The sequence below is a fragment of the Morone saxatilis genome, unplaced genomic scaffold (genome assembly GCF_004916995.1).
Source record: "Morone saxatilis isolate NCDOM2014 unplaced genomic scaffold, NCSU_SB_2.0 Contig1, whole genome shotgun sequence".
Lineage (NCBI taxonomy): Eukaryota > Metazoa > Chordata > Actinopteri > Moronidae > Morone > Morone saxatilis.
The window spans coordinates 3017553-3035980 of record NW_023339651.1 but is presented as its reverse complement, the minus strand read 5'-3'; the positions used below and the strand labels follow the sequence as shown (position 1 = coordinate 3035980).

Here is an 18428-nt window from a genome sequence, read left to right as displayed (position 1 = left end):
ACACACACACACACACCTACAGCCTGCCCAGCTAAGTGCATGAGTGAGTAAATGTTGCAACCATGTGATTTAGTGAGACCTTTCTTCAGGCCAGCCCAGTCTGCATCAAGATTACTGACATCAGAGTTAATGTGAACTTGAGAGGTGAGCAGCTTTCCAAACTGCAAATAAATTCCCTTTTATCAGTCTCACTTTAAAACTCGGTCTTAATGTGGAATTTGGACGCAGAATAAAGTCATCTTTGTGTTTGAGTTTTCTCATTCCTGTTACACAACACTAAGTAATTACTTTAAGCTGTAGAAAGAGAGAGAGACATACAGAGAGAGTTACAGAGAGAGTGAGTGAGAGAGAGAGAAAAAGAGATGAGGTGAGTGGCCCTGATGTTTTGCATGGCTTGCGTAAAATCACAGACAGTGAATGGATGCTTACTTTGCAAGTTTGGTTACCATTCAAATGACCTGAAATTAGGCCACTTGACTGCTGCGACTACATGCAGGGATTTAATGGCAGCAGTTGAGCCATTTTCATCTCTGTCCAGGTTGGCGTTCACAAGATGCCCAAAATGTCCTGTTATTTATTTGGTTTTCAGTGACAGCATGTAAGCGATTTGTGTATGGTCTGATGCAAGGATGGGAAATAACTTTAACAGGGTCAGTCCTTAATTAAACCATAAGAGCTTTATTTTAAGTTCTAATGGAGATCCCAAAGTTTCCAAAGATGTTAAATATGTCAGACTGAATTTTGAGGGAAATGTCTCTAAAATGATGCACACAGAATATTTCTATTTGATGGGATGGTGCAAGGTTGGAAAGTAACTAGGAGTACTGTAGTTAGGTACAATTTTGAAGTACTTTATTTGAGTATTTCCATTTTATACCCAGTGTTTTTTGCCAAACTTTTTTTGGCTTGTGACTCCTTACAACAACAAAAAAAGCCCCATGACGTCTGTGAGCTGTAAGCAGTTCAACTGAAAGACCTTTTCCCTTTAAACTTCTCAGATGGCTTCATTTAAATAATTGCTTGAGGCCTAAAGAGGGAAAACTAGTCAATATTTCTCCCAAAAAAAGATTAAACAGAACAGATTAAAGAAAAGTCCAACAAATGAATACAGATGTGTGTAGCAGAACTTTCTTCTTCTTCTTTCTTCTCACATTAATCATCTCCCGAACCCTCAGATTGATCTTGTGACAGCGGGGAACAATCTATCTGTATGCAAAGTGTATGAAGTAGTAAGCTCCAACATGACCAGCTACAACAGTAAAATAATACTACCTAACATAATATATTAATAATAATAACATATCAATCACAGAGGACATTTTGCTGCAGAAAAAGTAGTTTATTTTATTTAATTTCTGCTGCTTTTTTTACATTTTGCTGATAATACTCTCTTGTATTTGTACTTTTACATGAGCAAAGGATGTGAGTGTTTCTTCCACTACTGACTACATAAATAAAACTACAGTAACTTCCCTTAAAAGCTACTAATTCTCATCTCAGAGCATGCAGACAGTGAAAGGACGACACCGCTCTCTACCGACAGACTTTAACACTACATTCAAATCAGGAAACTAAACCATGGACCAATCAGCGGCCACTGTCAGCATAGTGAAATATCAATGGTCAATCCTTAAGATCGTCTCTTTCTATTGGCTCTCCTTCGCGTAACGTGTCCTAAACAGTGTAATACGGATGGTGACAACAATCCTCCATAAGAGCTTATTAAATAAACTTATAATGAAGCGATAAAATATTGGGAAGTGCTTTGGTTTTCAAAAGGTGAAGAGAAAATGGAGGTAAGCTGAAATAAAATCTCTCTGATGAGCCAAAATAGCCTATGTTGGGACTTCTTTCTGCTCTCTGTGTTGCTGTTTAACGTTACAAGCCGCACTATAATGCATTATTCTCTCTCTCTGCAAGGTACTGCTACACAAATAGAGGAAAACAAGTGTACATTACTAATATATTTACCGTTTTATCACTTCAACAGAATATTCAAAACCTCCCAATCGACATACAGACCAGCAAGCTTCTGGGTAAGTAAAAAAGGCACAAATATAAAATAGACTGTTAATCCCATCTGTTACAGATACCTTAAGGCTTATGTTTCTTCTCCTGCAGAATTATAACCAACTGTTGCCTGCAATAAGTGAATCAAATGATGCCAAATCCACAGATATGAATGATGATGAATCTTTGTGTCCACAGACTGGCTGCTGGATCGACGTCACTGCAATCTGAAATGGCAGAGCGCAGTAAAAGAGATCAGAGAGAAGATCAACGTTGCCATCCAGGACATGCCGGAGAACGAGGAGATCAAGAAGCTTCTCTCCGGCTCCTGTAGGTCCCTTATAGCCCCCAGATTATTGTGCTTCTCATTAGAGCTGCACAATTAATCGCAATATTATCGAAAACGCAATATGAGAGACAAAACAGCATTATAATGAAATACTGTAGTTCAGCAGAGATTCCCTGGTCTACAAATCTTTTATAAAATATGTTTGTTTGGTACAGACCACAACAGATTTCACATTATCATGATTTTAATCGTTTTCCTTGGTGAACCTGGGAGATTGTTTAACAACACTTACCACAGTTTTTAAGCTATTTCCAGAATCCTCAAAGACTCTTCTTAACTGGATAAAGTAGGTGTCAGTTTGTACCACATAAAAAAAGGTATGACATGAGTTATACTAATCTTTTTCTCTCCATTCTTTAATATTTTATTTCACAATATAAATAATTTTTTTTGTCTGCCATCCAAAACAAGCAGGAAAATTTGGTTTGCAATATTGTGTTATTATTATATTATGCTTCACATTTATGCACACACAAAACTAAAACAAAAAGATCTTCTTGGTTTAGGGAATAGAGTACCAGCTTTGGGAAGTGACTCAAATGTAATAATGATACACGAGAGGCACAAATTGGAACAAAATCAGGCCATGGCTGACTCATGGAAAAAGTCATTCTTATTTTACAAGGTGGCGTTTTTTGCAATATAAACACATTATTTTTTATTGTTTCAGCTTTAACCTTCAACTGTGTTAGTATGTGTATTGATCTGATGCAGCGTAGCGTAACTCTTGTCCTGTAACTGTCTGTATGAATGCTTATAGGCTGACACACTTTTGTTGTTGTTTGTTTGCTTTTATTGATAGACATTCACTACTTTCATTGCTTGAGGATAGTGGAGATACTGAAGGGGACTGAAGCTTCCTCCAAGAACATCTTTGGCAGATATTCGTCTCAGAGGATGAAGGTGAGAGGATTCAAACAAACTGCTGGTGTGTCAGTTTTATAGTTTATAATCCAAGTGGTCTGAGGAGATTTCTTTGTGTGGTGTTCCTCTGCTTTAAAACTACAGAGAGTTTCTGAAATTAAGATTTAAATTGTGTTTTCTGTTTTTGTTTTCACAGGATTGGCAAGAGATTGTGTCCCTTTATGAGGGAGATAATGTTTATTTGGGTGAGTGTAATATAAAAACATGTATTTATGTATTTATCACAGCATGACAACATAATTCCTCTGTATATGCTTGAGGTAGGAAGACTATTTTAAGCAAATAAAACCTGTTGACGTTCTCTTGTAAACCAGAAATGGTGAAAACAGTAGTTTTAGTTGCTGCTGTTCAGATTATTTCTGAAGTAGCATCTAGCTGTAGAAACTAAATAATTACGCATATAGAATAAAGTCTGTTTGTGTGTCCCAGCGGAGGTGGCCAGCTTGCTGAGTCGCAATGTGAGCTATGAAGGTCCGGCTCTGAGGAAGCAGCTGGCCAAAGCCCAGCAGCTGCAGCAGGAGCTGAGCAGGCGGGAAGTGGAGTGCCAGAGCTCAGCCGCAGACCTGAGGGAACGCTACTATGCTGCCTGTAAACAGTATGGCATCACCGTAAGTACAACAACAACATGCACACCCGCAGGAGAACAATAAAACACAAAAACCTGTGTTTGTGGGTTGTGCAGTGTACAATATTATGTCTTTAACTAACAGAAATACATCCAGACTCTTGCTCACTGTGTGGACATTCTTCGTCCTGTTGCTTTCCCTCTTTCCTCTGACAGGGAGAAAATGTGGCTCGGGAGCTTCAGGCTCTGGTCAAAGACCTACCAGCGGTTCTTGAGGAAGTTGGAAAGGATGCATCAAAGTTAGAGGAGCAAATCCAAATTTATACTGCTTTCACAAACTTTGTATGTGAGTGGTGAGTATATCATAAAAAAAAAAACATTTTAACACTCTGCTCTGTACTTCTTACCACCTCACTAACACGGTGCAGCTCAGCCCGATATAAAATAAGTCTGTCTCTAACTATAAAACCATTTGGAAATCTTTACTTCTTGTCCTATGAGCTCACATGTTGTTATGTGTAGGTCTGAACCAGTCCTGCCCATGCTGACGTTTGTCCAGAAGAGAGGAAACGCAACGTTCTACGAGTGGAGAACGGGGAAAGTCCCGACAGTTATTGAGAGGCCATTTGTGGAGGAAGCTGCTCCTGATGCAGTCACAGAAGATGCGGTTGGTTTTACTGTCTCTGTATTATGTATTACTCATAACCAGTCATATAATATTTATTAATAAATTCTACTTATCCATTTTATTTGTGTTACACAGTGCCGTTATTCAAATCAGACCTAATTCACATCATCACGGTTACTAAACTGATTTTAGAGTTTAAAAAAAGAAAATGATGTAATCCAGCCCCAGGACTCATGCTGCAGCTCTCTGTAACTGTGCTAATCAACAAATGGCACTATGGGTCAAATAGATACAATTCACAACTGACTTTCTTTTAAAAACCTGCTTTAGATTGACTGGGGTGACTTTGGCAAAGGGGCAAATACCCAGGAACCCGTCATCACAGTTGAGGATGGAACAGACTGGGGTATCAGTCTGGAGCCGGGCTCTGAGGTGAGACGCTTGAACACATCTGCATTTTTATTTTATATACAGTTTGTGTTCACCTTATATATAAAATAATGACATATAGATATTCAAATAAATTAAGAACAAGCTCTACAAAAAGAAAATCTATATTCTATATTCTGTATTTCAGCATTACTCAGTTCCACTAATACAGTGTGATTTGTTTGTTAAAAGTAATTTTAAAAAATAGTTAAAAGTACTGTGTAAATGGTTGAAATAGATTGTTAGAAGTAATGCATAAACAATTGAAACATTTGCTAAAAGTAATCAAAATGATGAAATAGGTAACGGTAATCAATAAACAGTTGAAATGGTGGAAGTATTTGGCAAAAAGTTATTGATAAACAGTTGAAATGGGTACAGTAGCTAAAAGTAATAGACAATAGATATAGTTGACTAAAAGTAATAAGTAAATGTTTGAGATGTACACATTTTGCTGCAAGCGGTATGCAACTTCACAAAAACCTAAAAACTAAAAATCGACAATTCAACAGCAATATATACGTTTATATCACGGTGTTAAGCTGTTATCCAGTTGAAATCAGTTCAAGTAAACACATCTAGAGGATATGGGACAGTGTTGGGATCCACTGCTATACTATACCATCTTCTGTCTCCCTCAACAGGACTCTGGTGCTGGGGGTATTGACTGGGGCGACAGTGAAGCCGCTCCAATTGAAATTGAAATTGTAGATGCTGGCACAGACTGTAACTACTTTTCTTTTTATAAATCCCAATTGTTGCTCAGCAGTGTATCACACCCTCAGCTGTTGAAATGTCTGTTTTGCTGAAGACATGTGTCATCTTGTAGGTCCCGAGGGTGTGGCGAAGGGTGAGGATGCTTTAAGTATACTGGAGAACTCTCAGTCACGCAGCCAGTTCATCGATGAGCTAATGGAGGTAAAGACTACAATCTACTAGTGTCAAATTACATGTGTAAGCCCTGTGCATCCACTTAACCTTTGTGTATAAGTGTAAACATGGCTGCAAGTAGTGATAATTCTTATTATCAATTAATCTATTTAATATTTGTGTCCAGGGTCTTTAAATTGCTCCAAAGAGCACAGAAAAAAAAGCAAATCCTTACATTTGCAAAACTAGAAGCATGTTTTTCTTTATAACTTTTGCTGATCAATTGAATTATTAATCAATGGATTTAATAGTCAAGTTAAAATGAGAATATTCTTATATACAAGTGTATGAAGGTGTGTTCTGTGAGGAACACTAAATTGAATAATGTAAGATATGGGCATACATAAATCAATGAATCAAGGAAATGTACTTATTATTATTATTATTATTATTATTATTATTATATAACACAAGGTTGTATAACAAAATAAAGTTCCTTCATGCTACACACATAGAAAAGGATAATTTAATTCATAGAATAACATAGCAAACCAATAAAACAAAACAATATATACAGTTATTTATATACATAAAGGTACATTTATACACCCAGGACATAATTCAGTGCACTTTATTCTGAGTATTTGTTTTAATTTGAAGGGATTAGCAGATAAATTAACAGTCGCAGATAATTAGACTTAATGGAAAGGAATAATAGACCTTTTTCACAGCAGCCATTTTGACATTAAATAGTAGGCTAAACACAGCTGTTACCTATGGACTCACTGGAAAGGCTCTGCTACACTAACTGGAACGGAGCCTTAATTAGTATCATCAAACACTTGTGTTTACTCTACTATTTCACGACCAACTGGCTGCTGTGAAAAAGGTATACTGTGGGGTACAAGGTTGGTTGAAGGAGGGACCGCCGTGTTTCCTGTTAATTGGATGGTATTTAGGATGATAGATTAGATCATCTATCAGATTTAACCCTCGAACAAGTGACACTGGTTTCATGTGTTTGTACAGCTGGAAGTGTTCCTAACGCAGCGCGTGAGTGAGATGGGAGAGGAGGGAGATGTGGTAGCTATGAGCCAGTTCCAGCTGGCCCCCTCTGTCATCCAAGGCCAATCCCGTGAACATATTCGGGAGATGCTGTCAGAGGTGCAGGACCTTCTGGGCCGGCTCACCTCTCTCCGGATGCAGCACCTGTTTATGATCCAGGCCTCGCCGCGGTATGCTGCCATAACTGATCCTCATAGTATCACCTTCACTCAGCATAAATCTTATCATTATTTTTTACATATTTTTCATTCCACAGAATCTGATGTAACTTAAGCAACAGTACAGACATCTGGCATGCACATTAGGGGAAAAGGGATGATTATTAGCATTTAAACCCTTTTGCTTTCCTTCAGAAATGTTATCATTATTGTTTTCTGTGTTGTTTAGGTATGTTGAACGTGTGTCAGAGGTGCTGAGACAGAAGCTGAAGCAGGCAGACATTCTGGTACTGAAAGGTGCCACAATGGCTGAGAAAAGGCAGGAAGCCCTAGAGGAGCAGTCCAGACTGGAGCCTCGTGTTGACCTGCTGGCAGGATGCACCCGGGAACTCCAGAAACTGGTATTGGATTACTATTTCTATTTATTTATGTGCACAGGGTTGGCAGTTTTCCAGCTGACTAGAAAGAGTGTGTAGCATTTTAGCCCTTTAAAATACAGTAAACATAGCATAGCATTGTAGATCTATTGAAAGCAATATAATATTACACCTTTAATGACCTCAGTAATAATAAAAAGTAGTAATAATGATGGATTATTGCCAGTAATTCTGATTGTTAATTGTCCTTTGTTTTTGCAGATTGAAGCTGACATTTCAAAGAAATACCACAAAAGGCCTGTCAACATAATGGGGGTTAATATATAACCTATAACTTCACAGAAGTTAATTAAAAAATATTTTGTAATCATGATCTACTTGGAGAAATAAAAGTGGTATTTAATTGTAGATCTTGTGTGTTCTTGACATTATCTCTATTAACATTAGGTAAGAAACATTTGACTTTTTAGAAATGTCATATAATCCACTATACTGTATGCTTGGTTAAACTTGTTTTTTACTACATAGATTATTTTATTTAATTTAATATCTCTATTTGGAAGATACATACAGTATAAAGAGTTATTATTGTACATACAACATATAAAATACCTATACTATTGTATATTAAATAAATAAAGAGATAAAATACCAATACATTTAAAGGATGGAGAACAATAAAGGGCATATGAGGCATACTTATTCACATTAACATTTCTAATTGTTAGTAATCTTTAAAATATAAATATAATCTCCAAATTCAGTAATTATAAATTAAATGGGAAAGTTTAGCAAAACTTATTTGGGCAAAATAATAACGAATAAAATTAAATTATTGCAGTTTCAAACAACTTTCTTGGCTTCTAACTTAATTACATGCATTGTTTTAAAAAAATAACCCTCCAATTTCCTCCAGATTTCAATTAGTTAACACAAACATGAACTATTTCTGAGACTTTAAGAGTTGGTATAATAAGCACTGTACTTTTACAAATTTATTTAAAATAAAAAACGTATTGATCAAACAGTTTGTAACACTTAAAATCTTAAAATCCAATCTTTAAAAATGTGACTTTATTGGGACAAACCACTAGAATGTTCTACGCATGCGCTGTGCGAAAGCGTGTTTTGGTGTCAAGCGGCGCTGCTAGGCTAGCCGGGCCAGCTAGCAATTTCTGCAAGTCATGGTGGGCCATTCAAAGAGGAAAGGCTGGAGAAAGCTTTATCGGGCTTCACTGTGGACGTTTTAATGAAACAGGACTTGCCTACTGCTAGTGGACGTTTTGTGGCATGAAGACACAGTTTATTTCACGCGTGAGTATTAAATTAAAGACCTTTTTTTTAAGTTTAATAACACGTAAGCCGATACACGGGTTGCTATGATTACTAGCACGGGCTAACGCGAGACAAACGGGTGAATACGTGGCTTTTATTGGGTGAATTGCTGGATATTGTAGTAGCAGTGTGTTCACTCTTTAAGTTACTTTTTAAAAGTAGTTGCGTGGTTACGATAGTTAGCAGCAATAGCTTCCAAAAGGCTAGCACAGTGTAAGGCTTGGCTTTAACTTCCAATAGCGCTTTAGCGTTGTCCCCAAGCCCCGCCCACGCCTCGTTGCTATTGGCCGGGAGCAGCTGGAGTCATGTGTCGTCACCGCTCCCGAGGCCCGCGATTGGCTGTAGCGTCTGTCGCTCGTATTTTCACCACTTGTTGCTAGGGAGATTGTTTGACGCTAGCCACGGCGGAAGTAGGTAGTCCTTTAAAAAAAAAAAAAAAAATACAAAATAAATGAGGGGAGCGTGTCACTTTTTTTTGGGTGGGTTTAAAACAGAGATGCAAGTTTATCTAGCAACCTACTCTCACCGCTGCTTTGTGCTTATACAGGTTGAACAGCAGGAGGCCGGGTCTAAAAAAACACAAGGTAGGCTCCACAGGCCAACCGTCATAAGGACGAAGATAGGCGCAGCTGTGCGAGAGGAGGGAGAGAGGAGAGAGGAAGAGGAAGGGAGAGGAAGAGGAGGGAGGGACCCTGCCTGCCACCTAACGTTGTCGTTGGTGCGTGTGCTAGCCAGCCCAGCGAGCTTTCTCGACTCTCCCATTCACCTTCAGCGGCACCCACGAGAAGTAGTTGTCCTGTCAAGGGTGGGGTGATGCCTAAGAGCTCTGTGTTCTTCATCTCTGCTAAAGAGCTCTGTGTCCTTCATCTCTGCTGAATTTCCCCCAAAAGAAAGGAGAAGGCTTTGCGCCGAGCGAGCAGACATCACTTCACTAGTCTTTGGGAGGATGGAGTGGTTGCAGTGGGCTAGCAAGTCCTGATTTTTTTTGTGTGTGTTTTTTTTTTTTACACCATTAACATGTGCTTAATGCAAATGTAGGAAGGTAAGACTTGTGTGTCTCAGGGCTGGAAGCTGGTGTGGTTTACGTTGTGTAACTATTGTAGTTTTGCAGTGCAGCAATAAAAATGTAATTCTCTCACTTTCTGTCAGGAATGGGAAGATGAGAACCTTATGAAGAACAAAGCTTTGAGCACAAACTGGACTCTCTCAGAGTGGAACCCGCATCTTGGATCTTACATGCCTTTGAAACATACAGAGTCCTGTTGAAGACCCTTTCCCCCTCCTCCCCACTATCTTTAACCACTTTTTATGCTCATGTATACAAGTACAGAAGCGTTGATCCGAGGTAGCTGGCCCCATTTTTGTTTTTATTTTTTACTTTCACCTTTTGTTCCTTTGTAAAGAAATGCTTTACCTGAAAAAGTACTTCACAGAGGGCCTGATTCAGTTCACCATCCTTCTGAGTCTCATTGGGGTGCGGGTGGACGTTGACACCTATCTAAGCAATCAGCTGCCCCCACTGAGAGAGATCATCCTGGGCCCTAGCTCAGCCTACACCCAGACACAGTTTCACAACCTGCGCAACACGCTGGACGGCTATGGCATCCATCCAAAGAGTGTGGACCTGGACCATTTCTTCACGACTCGACGGCTGCTGAACCAGGTGCGCCAACTGGATCGCCTCTCCGTGCCCAGCACCGAGCTCAACACCTGGCTAGTGCATCGTGACTCTGAGACTGTGGTATCCACCAGCAGCCAGTCCGGCCCCAGCATCACCCTGGACAATGGGGCCGGCCTAGAGGACGTTAACAACCCTGACGCTACCCCGGCCATGAGGGGAGGAAGCGGAGCACCTGAATCCACGTACAACCTGAACGCAGCGGACAGCAGCCTGGGAGCTGTGGCCCCAGAGGGCAACCAGGAACAGGGCAGCAGGGACGGCAATGACGACCTCACCAAAGAGGTACTGCGGCCTTTTTTCTGCCTTCACTCTCCACACCTGGGGAGCAGCTGTCAGAAGAAGGGGGCAAACACCTCCTTTTGACAGCTGCTTGTTGTCCACACATTCACCATGGGACGAGTAGGATTTAATCACGTACTTGCGCCCAGATGAACCCATTAAATATTAGATTTGATTAAAGTTCAGTGGTAAACTAATCTGCCAAGTAGCAATCATCATTACCCACAAAAATAAACGATGTATATTCAGAAAAGCCTTAATTCTTATTCATTTTGGACCCGTGAAAGACAATTAATCAACCCTATCTATTTTAAGAGTCAGTATCAGTTTCATAAATGTTTGGGGTATGGCAGCTTGAAAACACATGAGCTGTATTCCAACAGTAAAAACATGGTTTACCATTAACACTCATGGACCACAGCACTGGTCAGATATTTGTATTTAGTCAAACCAGTTGAGTCACATTCACTACGGCTGTGATCCTGGTCACATTTAACTCCCTCATTTACTCTCTTAAAACAGCACTAAATAAACCAATAAAAACATTTATTTGTTACTTTTTAACAACATTTCTATGTGTGATATTTAACTTTTGTTAGTGCTTAGTTTTCTTCATTTATAATTGTAGTTATTTGAGAGAGAAAAACAACCCTGCACATAATGTCCATATTGAGTTCGGGGTGACACGAAGTCATTGTTGGACCTTAATGAACCAAGACTTCTTTCTGATCACATGATAACCACCATGTCCAAGTGTTTATGTCATGGTTCCATCATCTGACTGCATCTCTGTTACATGATCTCTCAAAAGTCTTACGTATTATCTTACGGAAAAGATAAACTAGTTTATTATCACAACAAATAATAATAATACATAATTTAAATCATAAAACGCCTTGATATATTGGGTTTCATTTGTACCTTTTGTACAGTGTGAGTTAGATTTCAATGCCTGCACAATACCTGGTTATTAAAGTAACTTCTCTCTGCACAGGGCCATTTTTCAATGGTTGCTATATGTTTTCCCAGGACATTGACTTGATTGACATCCTATGGCGACAGGACATCGACCTCGGTGCAGGAAGAGAGGTGTTCAACTACAGCAACCGTCAGAAGGAGAGTGAGGAGGAGAAGCCCAGCCCACAGGAAAACAAAGACGGGAATGAGGAACAAGAGAGCTGGAGAAATGGAGTGAACTTACAAGGGGCGCAGCCGGTGGACGGGGAGACGGGAGAGAGCATTCCAGAGCAGGTTTGTAGACTAAATGGATATCTATATCCTAGTGTTTCACCCAGTGGGAGGTGGTACATTTAACGCTCTTATAGCACATAAAAAGAAAATAGAAACTTGGGAGCTGAGACATTTCCAGTTAGTCTGTCTTCACTATTTGCCTAAAACATTGTGCGCCGAAAAATTGCATTAATTTGTTAAAATTGTAAGAAATTCATCTCATTGTTGAGTCACTCCAGTCAGTGAGTGAGTTGGTTTAGTCTCAGACAGTAGAAAGGAGAGATCAAGGAAATGAAGCTGTTCAATCAAACTATTGAATTATATTTATTTCAGGACTTGGGAGAATTTTCCAGCGGACCAGTTGCCATTCAGAACCGTTAGCCCCGGTGATGTATAAATGTAATCCTCGTAAAACTACCAATGCACACATACGCAGAACATCAGACATTTTAATGAGTGAACCCAAGCAGATAAAGGAAAACACATAAAAAAATATGCTCTCTGTCTTTACCGCAGCAGCTGAGCATTAACAAGGTGAATACACTGAATATTAACAATACAAAAAGAAGCAAGAACAAGAAACGAATGTACAATTTGTTTGGCATGAAAGCTGTCAGTAAAAAAGTCGGGCGCGGTCTAAACAACCGCACCGAGACCCTCCTTCTCGAGGTGGTCTCGGTCCGCCGCGGTCGGTGCTGCTGCTCAGCTTCCGGGCCGAGTCTGCGGCGGTTTTGTTTGTGGTATGAAAGCAAAGCAGACCAACCCACAGGACTGTGTGACAGAAGATGTATGACTTCAGCATTGATTCAAGGCCATAATATCCATCTGCTGATAGTGAGAACTGGTAAGAAAGAAAGCGGTCTCTTGATCTGTGAAGTGATGTATAACCTGTATGCAGGATCGTTCGGTAACCATGGTAACGATATGCATGTCACAATGGAAGTGCAGGGATTTTTTTTAGAGTCAATTTTAGAAACTGAAAGAAAGAGTTAGAACTGATATGTTGAGCTTGTGTCCACATACACAGTAACCAACCCCCCATAATATTATGCTGTCTGTGTAAAATGCCTCATTCTTGTCTTGTTCTTCACGATTTCTGATACACGAGGTCCAGTTGGACTCCTGACTAAGAGTGTGGCGGGACAGTCTGTAAAACTGTCCCACGACTTATTTGACTTCATGTTTACAGCGTTTAATTCCTCAAAAGAATCACTGATTTTGTACTTCTGACTCTGTCGGTATCTCTTTTTGTTGTTGGTACCCAGCTCCCAGGTATTGGCTCACAGACTTCACTGTCTCTACAAGAATGTTTGAGGCTGTTGGAGGCCACTTTCCCTTTTGGAGAAGAATCTGAGGTTTGTTGTCTCACATTTACTCCAAGTATTGTAAAGCCAGATATTGAGCTATTGCTTTATGTGAAAGAAAAACCACAGTTGTTACACTGTTCTTTATTTATACGTATGACATTTTCAATTAGTTTCCAGCCCCAGTTGTCACCCCGGAAATAGTTTCCAATGAAGCTCCTTCCACATCTCAGGGCCTTCCTCTGGCACCACAGCTGCCCCCAGCAGAGCCACAGTTAGACCTGGAACAGCAGTGGCAAGATATAATGGCCATCATGGAACTACAAGTATGTTCCCTTTTTAACTCATGAGATGTATCTGTTTGTTGTGAAAGCATTAAATTATTCATTGTCTGGGAACTGACTGAGGTAGGTGCAAAAGAAAAGCTTCTTTATTTCAAAATAACAATGAAATGTGTATAATTTGGGGACAACGGCGTTTGGAAGTATGAAAAAAGTGTCTATTGTCTCAACATGGGAAATAATTGAACCATAAAAAGTAGAGAAAAATACATTATTGTGCATGTGCATACGTTATTTAGCACAATAAATGTGCTTTATGATCCCCTAACAAAATCTTTCTGTTCAAAGGCGATGGAAGTGAACAACACTTCGATAAACTCCGACTCCAGCAGTGTCAGTTCCACAAGTGGGACAACCGAGTCCAGCACCGCAGGAAACTTTGAACTTTCTACTGGCTCAACACCAGTGAACCAGGATGTCAGCCTTCACCAGGCCTCCCTCCCCAGCTGCAGCCAAGACTTCCCTCAGATGTTCAGTCCCCAGATGGACTCTGTTAGCATCACCCCAGGAACCCCCATGCCCAGACTCTCTTCCAGCAACTCCAGCAACATCAACTCCACGTTTGGAGCCACTAACCTGACCGGGATCTTTCTCCCACCACAGATCAACAGTTCTAGTAACAACATAACATCCACGCCTATCCTGCCCGATCCATTCAGCACCCTGCTGGAGGAGTCCATGCTCGATGAGATCAGCTTGCTGGACCTTGCCATGGAGGAGGGCTTCAGCCAGGCTCAAGCTTCCCAGTTGGAGGATGAGCTTGACTCAGATTCTGGTCTTTCTCTGGACTCCAGCCACAGCCCAGCATCCCCAAGCAGCTCTGAGACGTCCTGCTCGTCCGCAGCATCTTCCTCATCAACGTCTGCCACCTTCTCGGAGGAGGGAGCTGTGGGGTACAGCACCGACTCTGAGGTGGCCACTGTAGAGCCAGAGGAGGGTGCTGTTGGGGGTTATCAGCCGGGGTACAGTAAGCTCTGCCGTATGAGCTATCAGGACCCCTCCCAGTTCCACGGCCTCCCTCAGCTCGACGGCATCAGCCACAATCATACTTACAACCTGCCACTCTCATCTGCGTTTTCTGAGCACCCAGAGCTCCCCATTTCAACCGGGAAGAAGACTGTCCGCGACAAACAGCACTCCAAGCTTCAGCCTCATCAGGACTTGCTCGACAAGCACGCAAGCCGCGATGAACGCCGAGCCAGAGCCATGAAGATCCCCTTCTCCAATGAAAAGATCATCAATCTGCCTGTGGAAGAGTTCAACGAGCTCCTAGCCAAGCACCACCTGAGTGAAGCCCAGCTCGCCCTCATCCGCGACATCCGCAGGCGCGGCAAGAACAAGATGGCGGCCCAGAACTGCCGCAAGCGCAAGCTGGACACCATCATCAACCTGGAGCAGGGTGTCCAAGACCTGCGGCGCGACAAGGCCCGTCTGCTGAAGGAGAAGATGGAGTTCATCCGTTCCCTCCGGCAGATGAAGCAGAAGATGCAAAGTCTTTACCAAGAGGTGTTCACTCAGCTACGGGATGAGGAGGGCCGGCCCTATCCTCCCAGCGAGTACTCGCTGCAGTACAGCGCCGATGGCAGCGTGCTGATCATGCCCCGCGGCGTGACAACCGCTGAGCAGAACCGTAAGCCCGAGAAAAAACAAAAAGACAAAAAGAAGTGAGGGGGGCAAACTGCTGTTTATTCTATAACTTTGCTAAATCAATAAGAAAGATTTCTGCAGATGCAAGAGAGATGTCCTTTTTTCCTTTAAGAAGATTCTGGTGAGTAGAAAAATGGCATTGTTGACTACTCTTCCTGCATTAGTTTCTCTCTTTTCATTCTGTTCCTACGTTATTTTCCTGGAGACGACTTTGAAGCAGAAGTAGCTCTTCGTTTGAGTACTGATATTTCATTATTTAGATGGGGGGGAAAACAATAAGCAAAGAGAAGAGGGATCTAAAAGGACATAAAATGAGCTATTAGAGAAAAATTTTAGCTGCTCTTGATCCTTTTGCACCAAACCACTGAGGACGAAGATTTGTAGGGTAAAACAAGGGACTGGTATCGAGAAAGGTGGGAGTCAAGGAACACTGTCAACAAAGAATGGTGGGAATACCTATGCACGGAAGGTTTTAAAGGACTATCAGATCACACCCCACCCTGGAGACTTTTAGTGATTTTCGTAGTCACTGAGGCTTTTAAGTTGCAAATCTTCAGGCAGCGTCTACGGTTGCGAGAGTTTAGATACCAAAGGTTAAAGGAAGTCCATCATTTTAGGATGCCATTAACGCCAATACTAACCAAAGGTTGTAATGGTGCACATCTCTTGATCTGAATACATCTTAAATGCTCGAACACTGCACTCTAATCCTGTAAGTGTGTGTGAGTCGCAAAAACTCCAGTTATTTGAGTCAGTTTGTGTCGGTTGCATCTAAGTTCAGAAAGCCCTTAAGAGATCGGGTTTGACGCGCGAGGAGGAGGATGTTGAAACGCGAAGGAGTCGGAGGCTGAGGGTTCCCGGGCTGGCCACTGCTAAAAGAGGCCTGGAGGTGAGAGTCCTGTAAGAGGGGCAGATGGAGTTTTATTCTTGTTTTGTTTTGGGAGGAGGCACACTGCATTGCTAAATGTATCAACTTCCTTATAAATTATACATAGCACTGTAATTTGTCTTTAAAAAGGCTTGGCTATATGCATTTTGCCGTGTCTGTCGCTATTCCTTCGCTGCAGGTTTAAATACGGGAGCTGCGTTTAGGAAGGCTCTTATTAACTGTTCATAATCTGTAGTATAAGCAAGGTTATAGGTCTAGCCACATCAGCTTTATGTAAAAGTCTACACCCTCTTTGTTTTATTTTAAAAACTTCACACGGAGCCTGTAATCATAAGAGGGATTGAAGAGACTGTGATGGGCCAGGAGCTTCGGAGAGTACTGTATGATTACCACCAGCTCCCGGCTGTCACAGATCAAAGTTATGGATTATTTGTTGCTTTTTCAACTTAAAACCGGCTCAGTTGTCGCTGTGGTGTAGCGATATCCCTTTTAAGTAACTTATTTGCCAATGTTACCCAATTGAAAGCCACTGGAGGCCATTTTTTAACTGCTGTAAAAGCCGAGGTGTTGGCTTAAATATTATGAGTTCTATGTTATTAAGTTTTTGTGTTGATAACAAAGTGAGCCAAGTTGTTAAATGAGATTAAAGTTATTTGAATGCGTGATACGACGGTGTGTGCTGTGGCCACTTTGATTTGAATGCCTTTTTATTTCACAATCTCATTACCTTTCACTTTAAATGTTTTGAGAACTGGAGAAAAACCTGTTCTCAAAGTAGAAGTGCTATTACTTGTCTATTTGAATGAGGTTTGTCAGTACATGTACACATCACCCTCTTTTTAAAAATGGAAAAAAATAAATAAAAATAGGTCCGTTGTTGCAGCTGAGATAGCGGTTAGGCTAGAACATTTACAAGAGGCAGAACAGAACCTGCAAACATTAAGATGATGTCCAAAAAAATCGTTTTTGAATGGAGAAATGTCCTCGTTAAATGTGATCTTCTGGCATGAAACTCTGGTTAACATTCACTTCAGTGTAACCCAGTGCGACACCAACTATTTAGTACTGCTACTACTTAGTGCACTTTCTTTATTTTATTTTCGTCTGTCTTGTTATGTAAATATTTTCATGTTTGTGTTCGTCATGATTTCTGTAGTTTGTCAAATGTCTCCATAACAGTCTCACCCTCTGCTTTTGAGTTTGGATGTAGTTCCCTCTGTTTTGAGATATTTGCTGGCAATCAAGAATTGTTTTTATTGATTAATAAAGTGTTTTTATTTTCACCCGTGACTCTTGTGTTCTAGTTGTCATGAATGCTGTGTAGTGCTGTACAGCGGGGGCTCGGCCCAGAAAGCAGGATTTTCTGAGTTATAGTTACAGTAGGTAACTTTAGGGTCAGTTCGTTGGAGTTATCCTCATAACTCAGAAAATCTGCTTCTTGGAAAGAGCCCCGGGACCATTAACACCTAAAGCTAGCTATCAGAGCTGCAACCATTAGTCAATTAGTCGATCAACATAAAATGTAATTGCCAAGCATTTTGATAATTAATCAGAAACCAAACATTTCAATTCAACTCAGTTCAAATGGGAGATTTTGCTGCGTTTCCTAATCTTAGGAGTAATTTTAATATTTCTCGGGTCTTGACTGTTGATGGAACAAGACATTTAATGACATTACCTTGGACTCCTGGTTATTGTGATGAGCATTTTTCATTATTTTGTTGTTTGACAGACCAGACGGTTTACCGATTAAAGGCAAAAAGTGATCTGAAAATAGTCGTTATAATCCCGTTATATTAAAAGTGACAACAGCATAAAACAGCACAGTAACAAAAAGTGGTTTATTCTCCAAAACCGACAAGCAAGACATGTTAATGAAAAACACTACAAAGATTACCAATGACCAAATGAACCACTGAAAAGAGTCCATAACCATACACCAATCAAGTCCTAAGGAAACAGCTAAGATGAACACAGTTTTGCTCTCAAAAGCACCAACGAATCAAGTAAAAAAAGAAAGAAATTTAAAATAAGTCACACTAATAAAATAAACATCACCTCACTAATACGATGTCAGAGTAAGACGACCGAGCACTGGACCAAATGTTATGTGGAAATGATGCCGAAGTAGCCGAACAGCTTTGTTAAAACTGGAGTCGATACTGAAACTTAACACTGCGTTGAACTTTTTCTGTTGGATTCAGCTGGGTTTTTGTCAAGCGAACCTGAAGCATATATACAGTTACATTATATCCAGATAAAAGTAGAATCAAATGAGTGATACTACACCAAAAGACGAGTAAGTTCGATGGCGTCTTGCTTGTCTCTGCCCCCCTTCCCGCCCCCT

At 40.7% G+C, this 18428-nt stretch overlaps 2 protein-coding genes across 3 annotated transcripts; both read left to right on the top strand.

The window, feature by feature from the left end:
• The first annotated feature begins 1644 nt into the window (after positions 1-1644).
• Positions 1645-7783, top strand: cdk5rap3 (CDK5 regulatory subunit associated protein 3). Its single transcript, XM_035671461.1, has 14 exons — positions 1645-1796; positions 1991-2036; positions 2209-2340; positions 3162-3262; positions 3420-3468; positions 3713-3891; positions 4065-4201; positions 4371-4515; positions 4807-4908; positions 5550-5631; positions 5735-5823; positions 6805-7010; positions 7228-7399; positions 7637-7783. The coding sequence occupies exons 1-14, from the start codon at positions 1791-1793 to the stop codon at positions 7700-7702; spliced, it is 1512 nt and encodes a 503-aa protein (XP_035527354.1). The 5' UTR covers positions 1645-1790; the 3' UTR covers positions 7703-7783.
• A 739-nt stretch (positions 7784-8522) lies between these two features.
• Positions 8523-17371, top strand: nfe2l1b (nuclear factor, erythroid 2-like 1b). Of its 2 annotated transcripts, none has more exons than XM_035672116.1 (6): positions 8523-8689; positions 9860-10673; positions 11700-11921; positions 13166-13255; positions 13378-13530; positions 13834-17371. In XM_035672116.1, exons 2-6 carry the CDS (start codon positions 10116-10118, stop codon positions 15211-15213), a joined length of 2403 nt encoding a protein of 800 aa, XP_035528009.1. In that variant the 5' UTR covers positions 8523-8689; positions 9860-10115; the 3' UTR covers positions 15214-17371. The 2 variants fall into 2 exon arrangements, with proteins under 2 accessions (XP_035528009.1, XP_035528017.1); XM_035672124.1 differs by lacking the exon at positions 8523-8689 and adding an exon at positions 9280-9752.
• Positions 17372-18428: the final 1057 nt, after the last annotated feature.

Coding starts and splice junctions, on each gene's coding strand:
- nfe2l1b (XM_035672116.1), top strand. CDS start 10,116: ATGCTTTACCTGAAAAAGTACTTCACAGAGGGCCTGATTCAGTTCACC. Junction 11,922..13,165: donor GAGAGAGCATTCCAGAGCAG/GTTTGTAGACTA, acceptor GTTGGTACCCAG/CTCCCAGGTATTGGCTCACA. Junction 13,256..13,377: donor CTTTTGGAGAAGAATCTGAG/GTTTGTTGTCTC, acceptor ATTTTCAATTAG/TTTCCAGCCCCAGTTGTCAC.
- cdk5rap3 (XM_035671461.1), top strand. Junction 4,909..5,549: donor GTCTGGAGCCGGGCTCTGAG/GTGAGACGCTTG, acceptor CTCCCTCAACAG/GACTCTGGTGCTGGGGGTAT. Junction 7,011..7,227: donor ATGATCCAGGCCTCGCCGCG/GTATGCTGCCAT, acceptor TGTGTTGTTTAG/GTATGTTGAACGTGTGTCAG.